The following is a 19,083-nucleotide window of genomic DNA, read 5'->3' as shown; positions in this document are numbered from 1 at the left end:
GCCGCTCACCAGGTCTACGCATTGACAAATAGAATACATAGTGAGATCACTCACAGAGTTCAAGCACGCTCCCGCAGAGCGGCGGCAGTGGAGCCAATCACCAATGCTATACGGTCAGCTGATATAATGGAGGTTACACTGATACGCAAACAACCAAATATAACACCCAATTGCTTAGACTTTATAAGGGATCACACGAGATAAAATGGAACATTACGAGAAGCAAAAGTAATATTGTGCTTTACATATCGCACTTTAAAAAAAATTAAACAGTGCACATAAAACATTAAACATGTACCAGATTGCAAAATAACACTGACACTTTTCTCAAATAAAGTAAATGAGGTAAACTATTCATCAAAACTAGTTTGAGGCCACTTTTGATAGTTTACGAGTAGACTTAGCAGATTTTCGAACTTCAAGATCTCTGCAGAAGAATGGGCACTGTGGAGAACACAAGTTATACCTTTGGCGACTAATCCATTTCAAGCATAAGAAAGACAGTCTTTTGTTCTATGTTGTTATGTAGTCCCCTTGCATATAGTTTTGAAGATGGTGTTGAATTGCATGAATAAATTGTGTTAAAGTAAATGATTTGTTACTGTATAGAACATTTGGCGACCGTGGCAGGACTACAAGCAATTTCAACATCAATATAAATTAGAAGAACAATGACTGAACGACGAGTATTACGCGGCGTGTTTACTCGCGAAGTGAATAAGCTTGAAGAACTACTGAATCTTGCCGATTGTGACCACATAGAAATTCGTAGCAGGTATGCTTCACTTGTGGAAAGATACGCGAAGTTAAAACGTATTGATGATGAAGTCTACAATGAACTGCTGCAAAGAGAAAACCTAGAAGACATCGTGCTTGAAACAGAGATCTACAATTGCAGTGAGTACGAACTGAAATTTTTTAAGGTTAGAGAGAAGGTGCAGGCATTACAAGTTGCAGATCAAGATGTTTCAGAAGTCAATAGTAACTATTCACGTTCTTCCAATCAGAGATTATTAAGACTGCCGAAATTAGAGCTCAAAAGGTTTGATGGGAATGTGAAAGTTTGGATTGGGTTTTGGGCGCAATTTGCTAAAATACATGAAGATGGCAGCCTTAAAGATGAAGACAAATTTGTTTATTTGATTCAATGTGTGGAACCTGGTTCACCTGCACAGAAACTGGTAGAAAACTTTCCTCCTTCCAAGGAAAACTATAAAAAGGCTATAGATTTGTTGAAGTCTAGGTATGGGAAGGATGAGTTACTTATTGAATACTATGTTAGGGAACTTTTATCCTTGGTGTTAAAGAAAGACAGCTTAAGATCCATAGCACAACTGTATAACAGTCTGGAAGGACAGTTGAGGGCGCTTGATTCATTAGGAGTGACAAAGGAGAAATACGCAGCAATGTTATTTCCCCTCGTGGAGAGTGCCTTACCAGAGGTTATGTTTAAAACCTGGGACAGGTACCGTGTATCGAAAGAAACGTCTACCAAGGAACCTGACTGTTGCTTGACAGAACTGTTAGCCTTCTTAAAGACTGAGGTTGAAGGGGATGAACGACTTAAGCTAAGGCAAGGTTCTTTTGAAGCTAATGAGAGGGTAGATCCTGTTATGCAAGATGATAAAATCAAGATTAAGAAGAGGGAAGTGCCTTCAGCAACTGCTTTAGTTTCAGTACAGGATGTTTCGGTTAGTAAGGGAAACAAGAACAACAAAGAACTAGCATGCGTGTTTTGTAGCAGAACCACACATCCCTCCCAAGACTGTGCTGTAGCTATCGATTGTTCTCTAGAAGAACGCCAAGGGACGTTAAAGAAAAAGGGAGCTTGTTTTAGGTGTCTACGACAGGGACATGTCAGTGCTAAGTGTAAGATGTTTGTGAAGTATCCATTTTGCAGAGGGAAACATTACGCTTTGATGTGTGCGAAGACAGCCTCAGATGAACCTAAAGATGATTCAGTTTCAAATACAGTTAGCATGATAGCAGGTAGTAACGAAAGACAAGTGACCTATCTGCAGACTTTAGTTGTTAAGGTAGTTGTTGGTGGGTCCACTCACAGAGTGAGAGTTCTTTGCGACAGTGGATCGCAGAAAAGCTACATTAAGAAGTCTTGTGCTAAGAAATTAGAGTTGAAACAACCGGAAAGGTAACCCTAAGTCAAGAATTATTTGGAGGTAGGAACACAGCACCTGTTAGCTTCGAGTCCTATCAGATAACCCTGTTGGGTATGAACGAGGAAAGGAGATGTGAGGCTACTGTGTTAGGTTCTGATTGTATTTGTAGTAGTGCTCCCCTAGTTGACGCTGACTTGTTTAATTTACTGAAGGATAAGGGAGTTGAACTTACTGATGTTAGACAGTGTGATGATAACAATGCTAGTGAAATACAGGTATTGTTAGGAGCTGATGTCTGGGCTCAGATAATCACGCCAGACTTTGTGCACGTATACAAGAATCTGGTGGCTGTGAGAACTTGTTTGGGGTGGACACTTATGGGCCCTTCTGAGACCATCTCACCAACTGCCTCGTCTTACACTTTACTTACATTGACTCAATCAACAAGACCAGCGGATTTGTGGGAAATTGAAGCTATGGGTATAAAAGATCCTGGCGAACAGATCAAAAGGGAAGAGAGGGAACAACAGGTCAAGATGTTCTTCGATAAGACTGTGAAGAAACATCTGGACGCTACATTGTTAAACTGCCTTGGATTGACGGTTGTGCTTCTCTGGAATCAAATCGTGAAGTTACTGAGAAACGATTGTTGAACACTTCAAGAAAGTTACGAGGAATGCAGAAATTTCAGGATTATGATGAATTGTTTCAAGAATGGGAAAGTAAGGGGATCATTGAAGGCGTTGCAAACGAGGTTTCGGATGGAGCTACGCATTATCTGCCTCACCGAGCTGTGCTGAAAGACAGTGGTAATACAAAGATTAGGCCAGTGTTTGATGCTTCCAACAAGGACAGAAATGGTAATTCTTTAAATAAGTGCCTCGAACATGGACCAAACCTCATTGACCTTGTTCCATCCGTACTCACCAATTTCCGATCCTACCCTATAGGTCTAATTGCTGATATAGAGAAGGCCTTCCTGCAGATTATAATTAATCCTGGAGATAGAGATATGTTTCGTTTTCTTTGGTGGAATAAGGGAAAGGTCGCCACTTTTAGACATTGTAGGGTGGTTTTTGGGGTCTGTTCCAGTCCCTTTTTATTGGTCTCAGTACTGAACCACCTTCTGGATGGTGCCCCAACTCATTTGAAGGAAGTAGCTAATAAATTGAAACATGCATTTTATGTGGACAACTGTCTTACTGGAGTTATTTCAAAAGAAGAGATTGGGCCATTTATTTTAAAGGCACAAGAGTTGATGTCCTCTGCAGGTTTCAATTTGAGGGGATGGGTGAATTCCTCAAATTGTAATGTTGGCACAACTGAAAATGTCTTAGGACTTCGATGGTATTGTGACGTACATAAACTTGGATGCAACTTCAATCCAACTACAGGTTTGGTAACCCGAAGGGTGGTACTCTCCAGTGTGCAGAAAATATTTGATCCGGTTGGATTTTCGGCCCCAGTAACCCTTATTCCCAAACTCATTCTACAGAAGACATGGCAAAAGAAGATAGGATGGGATGAGGTTTTACCAGAAGATATTTGTGAAGAATTCTATCAATGGAACCAGCAGTTACAATACCTACATGACTGCCGGATACCTAGAAGGATTTTCCTGCATGACAACAGCTCATTGCATGTATTTGTTGACGCCAGCAAACGGGCGTTTGGTTGTTGTATATTTCTGAGGACAGAAGATGAAAATGAAATCAAACTGAGCCTTCTGATGGCTAAATCGAGAGTGGCACCTCTCAACACTACCTCGTCTCGAACTGATGGGTGCGCTCCTTGGAGTTAGGATGTCTCGGTTGAGCCTGCGATGCCTACATAGGAATAGTATACACACAGTGTTTTGGTCCGATTCAACAGTAGTCTTATCCTGGATAGAAAACAAAGGACATTGGTCTGTGTTTGTAGAGAATCGGGTAAAGGAGATTCACGAGTACAGTAAGGCTGATTCATGGAGGCACGTTCCGGGCGGTCTCAATCCAGCAGACCTGCTGTCTAGAGGATGTTCACCTGCACAACTTTGGAGATCCCGATGGTGGGAGGGCCCCTCTTGGCTTAAAAGTAAAGAGGAAGAATGGGTCTCAAACCGTCCTGAACCAGTATGGGAAGAAGTCAACAGGGAAAGAAAAACAGTTGTAACTGCCAAGATCACTGTTGTGAGAACGATCTTACTGCAACTAAGCTCACGATTCTCTGGATACACTAAAATCGTTAGAACTATTGCTTGGATTTTGAGATTCAGGCAGTGTAATCATAGGGATCATGTATCTAAAGAAATTGGTAGTGAAGAATTTCTCTATGCTGAGAAGAAGCTGTTCTTCCTTATCCAGTGTGAAACTCTTTATGAAGAAGAAAGAAAGGAGCAATTGAAGAATCTGCAGGTGTTCACAGATAACGAAGGAATTCTTCGCGTGAAATCAAGAGTTGTTGATTCTGACGACACTCCAGAATATACCTATCCAATTGTACTTCCATCAAGACATGTAATGGTTGAAAGGATGATTGAACAGTTTCATTATTTTCATAATCATGCTGGGACACATACGCTACTTGTTTTGTTGCGCCAAAGGTTTTGGATTCTTAGAGGAAGAAGAACGGTGGCAGCAGTTGTTCGGAGATGTGTAATCTGTCGTCGTACCTCTGCTAAAGCTTTGGAAGTACCTTTCCCTCCATTACCAGAGGATCGAATTAAAGCATCGAGTACTTTCCAGATCACTGGTACAGACCTAGCAGGCCCTGTATTTCTACGAGGTGCAGAAAAGGGATGGATTGTTATTTTCACTTGTGCGGTTTATCGGGCTGTGCATCTAGAGTTGATCACTTCACTTAGTACGGTAGCTTATGTCCAAGCTCTACGCAGATTTGTGGCAAGAAGAGGAAGAGTGAATACCATTTATTCTGACAATGGGACGAATTTCACAGGACTGCGTAAGGCGCTGGAACAACTGGACTGGACTGAAATAGAGAAGACATGTGGTCTTCTGAAAATTACCTGGAAGCTGAACCCTCCCACGGCAGCCTGGTGGGGAGGATTCTGGGAGAGACTTATTCGGATTTTAAAGGATTTGCTACGCCGTAATTTGGGCAAGGCTTTTCTAAATTATGAAGAAATGTGCACTCTTTTGTGCGATTGTGAGAATTTGATGAACAACCGACCTCTAACTTATGTTTCTGAAGAAGATGAACTGAAGCCACTACGCCCTTCCATGTTCTTACAGAATCTAGAGAGTAATGATGTAACCGACTTGGACCAAGTTCAATCTTGCAGTTTGAATGACAGATGGCGTTATCTACAAGCTGTTCGAGAGAGCCTTAGAAAGCGCTTCAAAAAAGAATACTTGGGATTTCTTCAATCACGGAGCCAAAAGCAACGGGGATCCCTCCAAGTTGGAGACATCGTGTTGGTGGAGAGCAACGACAAGAAGCGAGTCAACTGGTCCTTAGGAAGAGTGGTGGAGCTGTTACATGGAAGAGACAATGTGACTCGTCTGGGCAGGATTAAGACAGCAACTGGTGTCTTGCTTCGTCCAGTACAAAGACTTTATTCTCTAGAGATAAACTGTCTTGAGAAGAAAGATTTTACCAATGCTTCACAATACCGAACAGGAGAAACAGTAAACAACGAAGATGTTGCCAGTAGTGACTCCAGGAGTGAATTCAAGACTCGCTGTGGTAGAGCTGTTCGACCACTCAAGAAACTAGACTTATAGTGGTTCACATCTATGAGTGAAGTGTAAGAGTATAAATTTTCAGTTGTCGATGTGTTGCAAAACTGCTTTTGCAAGGTGGGAGAATGTGGAGAACACAAGTTATACCTTTGGCGACTAATCGATTTCAAGCATAAGAAAGACAGTCTTTTGTTCTATGTTGTTATGTAGTCTCCTTGCATATAGTTTTGAAGATGGTGTTGAATTGTATGAATAAATTGTGTTAAAGTAAATGATTTGTTACTGTATAGAACAGGCACATTAATTAGTGGCAGACCAGTTTAGGAATGATGTCCAGCGTATGTTCAATACACCAGCCAGCACCTAATGGCACAACTGAAATCGTGTCAAGACGCTCGTAAAAAATAACGCCCCAAATCGACCTAGACGAGCTCAGTTTTTCATTAATTTTTCTTTTAGTCTAGAAAAGAATCTCACACGCACTTTTAGATTGACGTGTTAGAAATTTCGTGCCGTGCCAGATCCGTAAGAACTGAAGACTTTTCACTTTTGTGGTTGAGAGAGTGGACACAGATAAATTTTGAGGATTTCCTAACAACATACCCCATCACATGATAAACTAAACACTTTTCTATCAAAGGATCGGGGACGCGGCTCAACTCCGGCACAGCACTTTCCCAAACTTCAATATTTAAATAGTCTTGAATAACGAAGTTTCACCATTCACATCGAAACAGTCCGCCTTAATAATTAAATTTTCGGAAATGTGCAGGTCATATATTCTGCTTTTGGTCGACAATTGCTTATTTCTGCGGAATAATTCTCGCCTATTTTGCAAACATTATTTTCTTTTGGCGGTGTAATAAATCGTCTACCATTACGCTTCCTTCCGTAATCTGACTTACAACCAGGAACGAAACAGTACGACCTTTTTTAAAAATAATAGAAGACTACTTGATTGCACACACAAAAAGCACTGCAGAGATACTAACACAGACTTTCGGAAAATATTCATACAAGCAAATTCCCTCGATAGGTGGTAAAATTATCACCATGACTTCACGCACACACGCTAATTACCTTCATCGATAATTTGACGCACTGGTGCGTTGCGACTGCAGCGCCACATTCCGCCGGGGTCACCAACGTGAATATTGAGAGAGCGGAATGATCGCACTAGGTATTCTTGTACACTTGTACCTACGCCCATCACTTGCATACAGACAGAATGTACTCTCGTCATTGAAGACAACAGAGCGCCATTCACCTCTCCAGTCGACTCTTTCATGACACCAGAGTAGCTGTGCTTGGTGGTGTCAGTTATAGCCTGGCCAGAGGCAAAAGTGATCGTAATTCTGCTGCAAGCAGATGGTTCCCAGTGGTTCAAGTGCAACATGTGACCGGATTTTGTTCCTGGATGATGTTTGTTCGGCCACCGCTGCTCGCAAAATGGGTTGATCTTGGAAGCGTGTCTGTACTACGTGGATGTCCAGAACCTGATTTGCGGGAGTGGGTATGTTCCACAGACCACTACTGAAAGCAGTGACACACCATTGATGCATTGCGTCCCAACACGTGCAGCAATCCGTTGATACGTCCATCCAGCTTCCCGCTGGCCCATAATGCGACCCCGTTCCAATGGCTGCAGTTGTTCAACTGGAGCACGTACTCGTCGGCGGGGCATGGTTGTACGGGATTTTATTTTTTATTTAAATTCATTTATTGAAAAACACAAGGCAATTACAATTTATTTTTTCACATAGTTTCATGCTTTGGAAATGCATTTGTCGCAGCATATGGGCAGCTTTTTGATGCCCTCATCGTAAAAGGAACAGGCTCGTGTCACCAGCCAGTTTCGCATGAAGTCTTACACACTCTCGTCATCTTCAAACCGTTGCCCTCCTAGAGATTCTTTAAGCGGTCTGAACAAATGGAAATCATAGGGTAGTAAGTTCGGGCTGCAAGGAGGATGATCAAACCTTGCTGTAAGCCTCTGACAGACCTCCAAATGTCTCAACTTCAGATTTTCGGTCAAAAGGTGAGGGACTTTATGGAACTGTAGGTCGTTTGTGATGATTGCTTGACAGTTCCCATAACTGGTTCCGACTTCAATTTCTGATATTATCAGTCGTCAATAATGTCTTTAACCGCACGAATGTTTCCGTCTGTAATGCTGGTCCGAGGACGGCGATCGTGTTGCTGATTTTCCACACGTTCTCGTCCTTCCTTGAACTTTTTATGCCAGGCAAACACGCGCGTCCTTGACAATATGTGATAAACCGAAATGTGCAGTCAATCTCTGGCAAATTTTCGCCACTGTAACTCCTTCATGAGTAAGAAATTTTATAATTATGCGTTGCGCAGTGGAGGGATGCACATGTTGCTCCGACATCGTGAGCGTTACTGACGAAACGGCGGGAAATATCTAACAGCATGCACGGTCCCGCCTAAGTATAGCAGAAGCACGGGCCCAGTCCTACCAACTGTTGATGTTCAGGAACATCCTGTTTATACTTGATCGACCAACGTACCCCAGAATGAAGGCTGCAAACACTGTTTACCTCTAACCTCAGCACAGTTACTGCCTGCAGAGTCAAAAGAGTGCATACAGACAGGCCTCCTGAGCTCCATCTGATCACCAATGTACATGTCAAATGAATCACTAACACAACCACCCCTCAGTATGAACATATTACACCCTGGTGCATTGAACACAGTCCTTGAGGAATATGAATTTTCTTTTCCCGGCAGTGTATATGTAAAACATGTTTTGAAAGACAAAGACATTGGTTTAATTGAAAACAATTCCATGCAGTTTAGAATTCCCATGATTTGGCGTAAACCAAAAAAATCATTATGATGATTGCTACGTCTGTCTGTGCAATGTATTGGGGTACAAAAAAATTAATAAACCTAAAATACAATATTCCAAAGATTTAGAATCAGTTATTAGGCCTGGGCCACAGAGTTGAGTTATTCCCGTTCCAGTGCCACTACAGGAACTACAGGACGTGGAGCAATTGAGTTCATCTGAGTCTACAGAATGTTTCTAAGTGGATGAGGATTTCTCCCCACTCACTTCAGAAGACAAACCACAGTTTTTTTTTTTACTCAGGCAGAGCTGAATGATTTTGTGCAGGACTTATGTCTTATCAAGGAAAAGTGTGAGACTGCGGGATCGAGACAGAAAGAAAAGAAAATGCTGGCAGAGGAACTGAGAGGAAGAATTCTGTAAGTTTTTCAAAATGGAAAAACGGGTGGTTTATTGCTGTAATACTAAACTTTGTGAGAAGAGTAACTTTTCCTTTTTTTTTTTTTTTCTTCTCAAGCGTCAACTTTAGAAAGACTGTAGGAATTTGAAGTGATAACATTCTAGAAAGACTTTAAGAATTTTAAGTGATAATATTCTAGAAAGACTTTAGGAGAATTACTTTTCCAACTCTATGAACTTAATGAAGAGAACGATTAGTTTTTGAATTTCATTTGTTGCAAACACTCACTAAAATTCATAATATTGCTGAATTGGGCAACATTAAATACAACAGAAGAAATTTTAATTTAATTTCTATTTTCAAATGCGAAATAATGAAGGAGTTATTTATGCCATACACAAGTTGAATAAACATAACATTTTAAAAATAACATTGACTATTTCGCACTGCAAATACCTTTCTCTGTTCCAGCTCCTAAGAACTGCACTCCCTTAGATAGGTCTCATGCCCCTTTTTCCTATGACCTTCCCTGGTACAATACAGTAGATCACTCTTTGAATCGTTTTATTTTTCCTGGGTGTGAGGTTATGTTTGACAGTGTATGGCGTTATCCAAGAGCATTATTTCTGTAAATGCACCTTGTTGGATACATTTCAGAAATACATTTTTTCCTGCAGCATATGAAAGGTTTAATTGTGAACCAAGGTGATTGCATGCATTATAGCTTCTTAGAATATTTTGTGATGCAACAAGGGTTGGCATTTCTGAATTTCGAGTTGGCGGTGGTTAATTCAAAATCACGTAATTCAAAGTCCGATTTTAGTGTCCAAACGACTTTGAATTAACAAGGTTTTACTTTAATTTGTGCTAGTCTGGCTGATCCTAAAAAAATACTACTTCCTCTTTTACATATCAAACTTGGGATCATTAAGCAATTTGTAAGAGCACTGGACAAAAGTGGTATGTGCTTTGAGTATTTAAACCGAAGATTTTCATTCTCGTCAGAAGCTAAGATAAAAGTGGGTATATAAGATGGACAACAGATTAGGCTCCGTATGAAGGACACTGCATTTTTGGGCACTATGAATGCTAGTGGCTTTATGTCGCACCGACACAGGTAGGTCTTATGGCGACGATGGGATAGCAAAGGCCTAGGAGTTGGAAGGAAGCGGCTGTGACCTTAATTAAGGTACAGCCCCAGCATTTGCCTGGTGTGAAAATGGGAAACCACGGAAAACCATCTTCAGGGCTGCCGACAGTGGGATACGAACCCACTATCTTTCGGATGCAAGCTCACAGCCGCGCGCTCCTAACCGCACGGCCAACTCGCCCGATGCACTATGAATGATGCTGAACATCAGGCAAGGTGTGCTTTCAGAAAAATAATCAATAATTTTTTGGGAAATGTAAAAAGGCATGAACTGTAAGACAACTGTGAAAAGTATGTTGAAACCATTTAAAGCTGTAGGCTGCAACATGAATTTAAAACTCCAGTTCTTGAACAATCATCTGGAATATTTCCCTGACAATTTGAGAGCCCTAAGTGGTGAGCAGGGTGAAAGATTCCACCAACAAATAAAGGAAATGGAAAGAAGATACAAGGAACGGTTGAACGTAGCGAAGTTGGCTGGCTACAATTGGTGCTTGAAGAGAAAAACTATGCAACATGGCTATACAGGTCAGTCAACACAACCCTCTTTCCAGGCAAAGAAAATGAGTTTTTCTATACTGTTTTATGTTGTACAAGGGTTTTCTTCAATTTTACAGTGCACTTTCTTAGGTAAAATCTAACTTTTATGACATTAGTTTTGTATACTGTAAGAAAAGAGGACTTTGGCACTAAATTCAGTGTGTGAAAATTATTTATTATCACCTATAACATCTCGGACCTCAGGAAAAGAAAAAAAAACAAAACAATAATATGCTGGTAAGTCATTTATGGTCATCTATTAAATAAATATTTTCCAAGATCTCTAAGGGGTGTCAAAACTGAGTGAAATGTGATCAAAATTATGATATTAAAGGAAATGATGCAACTCTTGTAAAAATATGATTAAGTGATATGAAAAAACTGAAAGCAGATTTGAAAACAGCACGAGTTTTACGTTAATGTTTGTTTATAAAAAAAAATTTTGCAGATCTTACGGTGTGCCAAAATTTAGTGAATTGTGATCAAAAGCATGGTATTAAAGGAAATAATGAGGCTACTGTAAAAATACTTACGTGATACAGAAAAACAGAAAGCAGATTTGAACTCAGCACACCTAAATTAGGTGAGATTATCTATTAAATCTTTTACTGAAGGAAAAAAAAAGAAAATGCAGGCTAGTGAAATGGAAAACGATGATGTAATCAATTCCATTTTATGGCAATACTATCGGGATGGATCGCCTGACGTTTGCCAGACATGGATATAGAGAATGAACAGTATTAGTAATATTTTATGTTATTAACATCTAAAAGAGTCCAGGATATTACACTGTGGTTTCCCCATTTTTGCACCAGGCAAGTACTGGGGCTGTACCTTAATTAAGGCCACGATCGCTTCCTTCCCACTCCTAGCCTATTGTCACCACAAGATCTATCTGTGTCGGTGCAACATAAAGCGAAAATTGTAAAAACTAAATAATAATTTGTAAAAATCTAACTTCAGCTGTACGGATTCATGAGCACTGCTTTTTATGCATAATAAATATGTGTGTTCAGGTCTAGAAAGCCAAGAATAACAGCCAAGAAGATTCATTGTGCTGATCATATGACACCTCGTAATCTGCAAGCCTTCGGGCTGAGCAGTGGTTGCTTGATAGGCCATGACCCTTTGGGGCTGTTGCACCATGGAGTTTTAAAACAAAATGTTCATTCAGTTTTGTCAGAAAATCTTTTCTCTTCTCTTCGTACATGTTATTTTTATTTTATGACCACTTTTATATGATACCGCGACCCCAAGTTAGAAATGCTGGTATAGAGAATATGTCACACACTCTGGACCTTGGACACTGACAATTTCAGAGAAATGTTATTTCGAAAGGAAGTCATTGAACAACCATTCTACTTCATCTTTTGTATTAATGCAGCATTGGCAACAGTAGCGTAGCCAGGATCGGCCAATGGGGGGGGTTACAGTTACAAAATTAAGATATAACATAATGAAAGTGCTTGTGCTAGTGTTTGTGCTTGTGCGTGTCTGATACGCGCATGCATGACTGTCATAAGGATACTGATACAAGAGTGAATTACTGTATGTGATATTCAGATTGCAATACATTACAAAATTCTTACTTTAAAATACAGAACAAGAACAATATGATCGAGGTCAGCAGTTTTATCTCACACGGTATGTTCAGTTTACAATCTAAAATCTAATTTTCGAGGCTTCCTAGAAAATAAATTTAACACATCTGTTGGTTTTACAACTATGTCTCTGTGAATGTTCAAGGGAGCCAATCCGTTGAGTCGACTTTCACTTGTATTTCTGAGGTAGGTTTTAAGGCGTCTTAATATTGAAAATGATCTCTCACTGGCTGCAGTGGTGACAGGTAGGGTGGCAAACACTCTCAACAAGCAGTAGATTGCAGGGAGTTTATCTTGATCACATAAAAGAAGTTTATTGTTTACTGTCAGTTTCTATTTATTTTATTTTTGTGAAAGTTCAATGGGGGGGGTTCTAACCCCCAGTAACCCCCCCCTGGCTACGCCCCTGATTGGCAAACAGTAGCATTGGCAAACAGTAAAGTATATTTATTTATTTATCGTATGATGAAAGGACGAATATCAGCTATTTACACAACATGTACAAAAATACACACATATACACACACTCTCAAGTTCATAAAAATATTCACAATACCATGTCCAGATGGTTAATCCACTCAACAGCTTCTTGTGTTAGTTTGTGGAGATCTTTCATTGAGCCTCTAAATGCTCTGAGGGGACATTTGAGCACTATATGGTCCATTGTTTGCTGTTCTTCACCGCAGTCGCAATGAGGAGACGACTTCCATTCTTACTTGTTCAGTATTGTTCCGCATCTTCCCTGGCCAGTCTTTATCCTATTCAGTACACACCACTGTTGCCGAGGTGAATGAAAGCTTGTGGGCTGCTCCCAAGGAGTTTTTTTTTTTTTTTTTTTTTTTTTTTTTTTGCTAGGGGCTTTACGTCGCACCGACACAGATAGGTCTTATGGCGACGATGGGACAGGAAAGGCCTAGGAGTTGGAAGGAAGCGGCCGTGGCCTTAATTAAGGTACAGCCCCAGCATTTGCCTGGTGTGAAAATGGGAAACCACGGAAAACCATTTTCAGGGCTGCCGATAGTGGGATTCGAACCTACTATCTCCCGGATGCAAGCTCACAGCCGCGCGCCTCTACGCGCACGGCCAACTCGCCCGGTCCAAGGAGTTTTAATTAAGTAATGATGTGTCAGAGTTTTGGCTCTGCCACTGATTGTTCCATGCATCTAGTATTTTGAAGTGATTATCTTGCAGATTGATTGCTGTTCGCCACGATGGTTGTCTGGACTTTAATCGCTGCGGTAATAATACTGGATAATCTGAATGTATTGGTAACAGTGGGTTGTTTTCAATTTTCTTCCATGTGTTCAGCAATGACTGAGATCTTCTTAGGGGTGGGGCTGGAATGTTACTTAGAACCGATAGCCAGTGTGTGTTAGTAGATCGAATACACCCTGTGATGAGGCACATTGCTTGATTGAGCTGTGTGTCAATTATTTTAGTGTGAGCACTGTTTAACCATGTAGAACAGCAGTATTCTGCAACTGAGTACGAAAGAGCCAGAGCTGTGGATCTAAGGACTGTAACTTCTGTAACATGTTGTTCTGGGTTTTAATTTTAGCTGCTACATTCTTGAGATGCATTTTGTATGTCAATGATTTGTCCAGGGTCACCCCTAGGTATTTAGGGTTACTGCATTATTGGAGAATCTCATCTCTGAAACTGACTGTAGGATTGTAATTTGCATGTTTGTTCTGCAGATGGAAAGTCTTTTGAGGATTCGGTCGAAGATAATTATGTTTGAAGTATAACTTAGTACACATTTCATTGCTTATTTATTGCATTATACTTTAAATATTTGTTGCTTTTACCAATGTTTATCTTTGACAAACCAGTACTAGACTGCTAAAGTAATGTGGCGTATTATTTGGAGTGACTGGAAAGCTAGTAATCATTTTACTGAACTATTACATTCATGAGGAGTTACATTTCTGATCAGGTGAAAATTATTGCTGTAGTTTTTTCATTTAGTGAAATGTATCGTGAGGACTGTTTTGTACCAGGTATTTTAACACTGTACATGGCTTTTGAAACTAGTACGGCTTCTGTTCTTGCATCTAACTAACTTCCTCTGTGATCTCCGAGATCCTCGGATTCAATATAATGGTCCGTTATTGGACATTATAAATTTTCCAGCTAACTCATTATATTGGTATTATAAATTTACTCATTCAGGACAAATATTTTAGGTTCGCTATGGGAATCAACATCTACATCATCCTCGGATTCATCATACATTGACAATGTCTGGGATAAGACAAATGAGTATAGAATTATATTTCTGCCAGCAAGTTTATGAAATTTGAATGATTCACAGATGGATATTCCTGAAAATGTTATTTTGAACCGATAACCAGAAACCAGGCTATATAAAACTTATTATTTACTACTAGAATGTATGACAGCAAACTGCTAATTTTTCCTTCAGTACATATTTTTGCTTGTGGTTTAATGTTCAACTAACACATGGATGGTTTCAGCGATGCAAGGATTGGAAGGTTTAAGGAAGAAGTCGCTGTTAGAACCCACCATCTACTGAATGCAAGCTCACACCTAAGCAAATAGAATAGCTATGCTAAATATAACATCAGTACAGTCTTAAAGGATCTCTTCTTATCAATAATTTTTCAATGTGATCTCGATCTGTATTTTATGAACAAAGGAGTCTGTCATCTACAGGGTAGATAACAAGGCTCTATAGTTGAGCAGAATACACAATACCAAATCAATACATTTTGGATTCAAGTTACAATGCCAGGGATAAGAATGTCATAGTCAGCAACACATATTTCTTACCCATAAGTTTATTTTTCTGTTTAAAGAATTATCATAGGTGTTCAGTTAAGAAAGCTAGCAGGGGCAAAATATTTATATGCCTAAGAAACAGATGAAGAGCAGTGACTTTCCGTGTAAGAACGTGTGGACAGAGAACACATAAAAGAAAGACATGGGTCCAAAATTGTAGGCTGTAGTCTTCATCAGTCGAGGATTATGCTTTCCTTATACGGTACATCATTGCTGCCCATTTTTTCCTTGGTGCATATACAATTATTCAACAAAGAACTGTCACAATCTAAGAACAGTCAACTTTCACACTGACTTACAAAGATAATAATCAGTATTTTACTCCTACAGTGTTATATATAATAGGACTTTGGAAAATGAAAAGGTTTTATAGCTTATGTGCCTGTTAGGCAAAAACAATTCAAATAAGAACTACTACATTCTTAAAATAAACAAAAAAATATAAATTTGTTAAAGAACCATAAAACAACCTACATTTAAATAGCTGCCAACTTCCAGTAAACTGACCTCACAATATGTAACATGAAAACTGGGATTATGGTAATGAAGTTGGAAAATATTTTCTTTTACCTTCAAAGAAACTAACTCTGACTGTATTATATAGATTCAAAATAAAATAAATCATCACGTACTATGATACAATACAGTTAGCTTAAAAATCTGCAGCTTTATTCGCCCTGAACTGATCGCTATAACTTGAATTTGAAAAAACAAAAAAAAAACAAAAAAAAAAAAAAAAAAACCCGAGATTTTGGTATGGTGATTTTTTCAGTGATGTTTTCCCTTCTTTCTACCATACCAGACTACTATATATGAAAATAGCTTTCTACTTTTAGCCTTTAATTTTATACATCTATAGTAGTAGTATGAAAAGGATACAATAAACCAAGATTAGAAAAAAGTGACTAATTTTCAACATCTACATTTATTTTTAAAAAATGTAAGTCAGAAAATAAGTCTTTCAACTCAAGAAAAGAAATAAAATTAAACCATATCAGAGCACATTTTGATTACCTATTAACTACATACGGATATTCAGAAAGACATACACATCCAGTTAAAGTTCTGCTACAAGAGAGCAGGGCCCTGCAATCATTTGGGAACAAGCCTCAAATACACCTAGAAAGCTGGCGAATGTGCTACAAAGATTTGACATAAGCAAATATCAGCTGTACTGAAAAGATGGTCAACAGAGCATGTTACAGAAGGTAATGGTGCCTGGAATAAATCTGGAGAGCATTTCAGGATGATTATTTCTCAAAGCAACTTCCTAACCTTTAAAAGTACACTATTTTCAGACAAGGATGTTACTTCTCATGAGTTCTCACTTTCAAGTCTAGTAATTTTAATTTACTTGCAATTCCTCTACAAGTTAAAAACTGAACAATGATTCACAAAGATAACATTTGTCTTTTACAGAACTGTCCAACGTTGTATCCAAGAATTACAAGAATACTTCCTGTATAATGAGGAACAGAAAACTTGCAATGACAGACTGTAGAATATGATCCAATTATCACCGTCATCCCCTCTACGTGAAAACAACTTCTATTCTGATACCTGAGGTATATTACTTTTATGGAGTTAGTAACACTGGGGTGAACATTTGTCAGTAGCAGTACAACTTAATGGTATTGTACAGTAGCTGGGCACAAAATTTCACAGGATTTTTCTGCAGATATTAGGGCATATAACACTTTGATTCTGAACAAAGTAATTACTTAAAGCCACCAAGATATATTATTAGAATGCCACATAATTTTGTTGAGAGAATCAAGTCACTACTAATCAATTGTATATTGCAGACATTTCAGAGAATGGGTATTTAGTTTAAAAATTCCCAAATATTTAAAGCCTGCTCCTCTGGGTTAGTAACTCCATGCATGCTCCTAAGTTTGCTTGAAATGAAAAGGAGGGCTCTTATCAATAGCATATGGATAAATAATATTTTTAAAACTTTTACATGATGACTACAGATGATGCCTGTAACAGATTTCTGCATTACGATGATCATGAAATTGAATCTGCATTGAAATTACCAGGCATAGAAACAGGGAAAAATATCATTCGGTACAATCATAATAAATAAACAAATACTAGTGAAAATAAACAAAACTGTCATGTACTGAGGAGAAATGCAGGACAGAATATCAAGTTCCATTTCTGCAAGAAAGAGAAAATGTCAACTGAAGTTTGTCAGGACATCGCTTGAGTCACTATTAACAGAAAAACAAATGAATTTAATAACTATGACATCAAGGGATGCCTTCATATATAAAAAGAGTCTATGTTATCTGGCAGAAACAGAAAGATTTCTCACAGTGGTAAGTAAGCCAGTGAATTTTTATGGGCATTTGGTCTCTTTCTACTGTCACAAATACTTGCACACTTCTATAGTTTTTGACAATTCATGACACCCATATGTACAAATAATGTAATACTGCAATGAATTGTGAAAACAAATGTTAGAGTGGGACAGCAGCATTGCAGAAAGTTGTGATGTGTTAGCCTGGAACATTTATTCCCTCTAGGTCCAACTAATGTTGCAAAACTTGTGTGTTAGCAGTTTCCATATTTGGAACAGAATTACTTGATATTATAAACAGTAATAAATTTTTAATTATTAAAGTCCTTAACTGAGCCATGAAAGCACAAATTAATGACTAAACATTAGAAAATTGTGAGGAATTAAAGTAATCAGAATCAACATTGAAACAGGCATTGTTAATACAGGTTTCCTCTTCTCCTAAATACATGGAGAATGGTTATCCATTATTGGTATTAAATAAACTAATGTAAGCCTGAAGGACTTTTATCATGCATAATATTCTGTGCCATATAGCTATAAAGATCTTTATGTAAAAACATTCTTCAATACAACTCTTGTAGCAACTCTTGACTATTACAATAAATCATGAATGCAACCTACAAATCTTAAGAAGCTAAGAAGACCCAGAACTGAGGAATGTATGAAGACTGTTAGAAAAAGGGCATTTCCCATTAAATATGCAGAGATCTTTAAAATTCACTGAGTAAAAATTCTCCACAGCTTACAAAGATGTGAGTTATTAAAGCTACTTCGTACATTTTTCTGTAACACTCCAAATAAATTCTCAAATATGAATGATCTTATACGATGCAGAGTTCTCCTCACACTGCTTTTATAACTGGCAGTGTAAAACCTTAACATTTTATATAATTCAGCGTGTAATCAACCATGTTGTGTTCTAAAACTTAACTACAATATATCACAAAACAGTATATATAATACTATAAACAATAGCCTACATCTGACTATTTTACACTTAACATACATATAAGGCTTCCAACAAACATTCACATGAACCACTAAGCTCAAAAATAATTTGATGTATTCCATGATCTAAAACAAAAACAATAAATATACATTTAGGAAGTTAAGTACAGAAAACACTGAATGTATCGATTCATTTGAATACCAGTCTCTAATTAAACATCTAAAGCTAATCATTATCATTAACAAACATGGAGATGTCTTCCTGAAGCATACTGTGGAACACATAGACAAAGCTGGATACATCACATATTAACATGAAGCAGAGAGCTGCCTTCTTTAGCCAAGTCCATGATCTTCGAAGAATCCTTGAGGGGTTTCTTCCTATAATGAACAAAAATATAAAATAAAGTGAATATGTTTTAATAAACAGGCTATTCCAGGTAAACAATGAGATTCAAAAAATAGTAAGCATCTGTCAACTGAGTCTGTGAATAAACACTTATTGTCTTCTAATGGAGACCACTAGCTTTTAATGAAGCAGGTAGTTACAGTAGGCTGTATCAAGAATACGTTGCACTTCTATCTAAAGAAAGTGTTCCTGGCTAGCATGAAACCATTACAACCAAAATTGAATATCCATTACTAAAATGCTATTTGTGTTATGACAAATTGATCTCGCTGTGGATTGGGGTGGTAGAAGAACACTCAAGGTATCTCCTTCCTGT

General features: G+C 38.5%; 1 protein-coding gene across 2 annotated transcripts in view; it reads right to left on the bottom strand.

The window, feature by feature from the left end:
* Positions 1-19,083, bottom strand: part of AP-1sigma (AP-1 complex subunit sigma-2) — a 424,692-nt gene that overhangs the window by 78,019 nt on the left and 327,590 nt on the right. The window contains exon 5 of one of the 2 annotated variants that reach the window (XM_067136779.2): positions 16,740-18,739. The exons of the other annotated variant lie outside the window; for it this stretch is intronic. Coding sequence (XP_066992880.1) covers positions 18,695-18,739 — 45 coding nt within the window. The 3' untranslated portion in view covers positions 16,740-18,694. Of the gene's footprint in view, positions 1-16,739; positions 18,740-19,083 lie in introns of those variants that run through there. 2 annotated transcript variants of the gene reach the window in all.

Source organism: Anabrus simplex, chromosome 1 (genome assembly GCF_040414725.1).
Source record: "Anabrus simplex isolate iqAnaSimp1 chromosome 1, ASM4041472v1, whole genome shotgun sequence".
NCBI classification, from domain to species: Eukaryota; Metazoa; Arthropoda; class Insecta; order Orthoptera; family Tettigoniidae; genus Anabrus; species Anabrus simplex.
The sequence above is the reverse complement of the archived record's forward strand: the minus strand, read 5'-3'. Positions and strand labels throughout refer to the sequence as shown.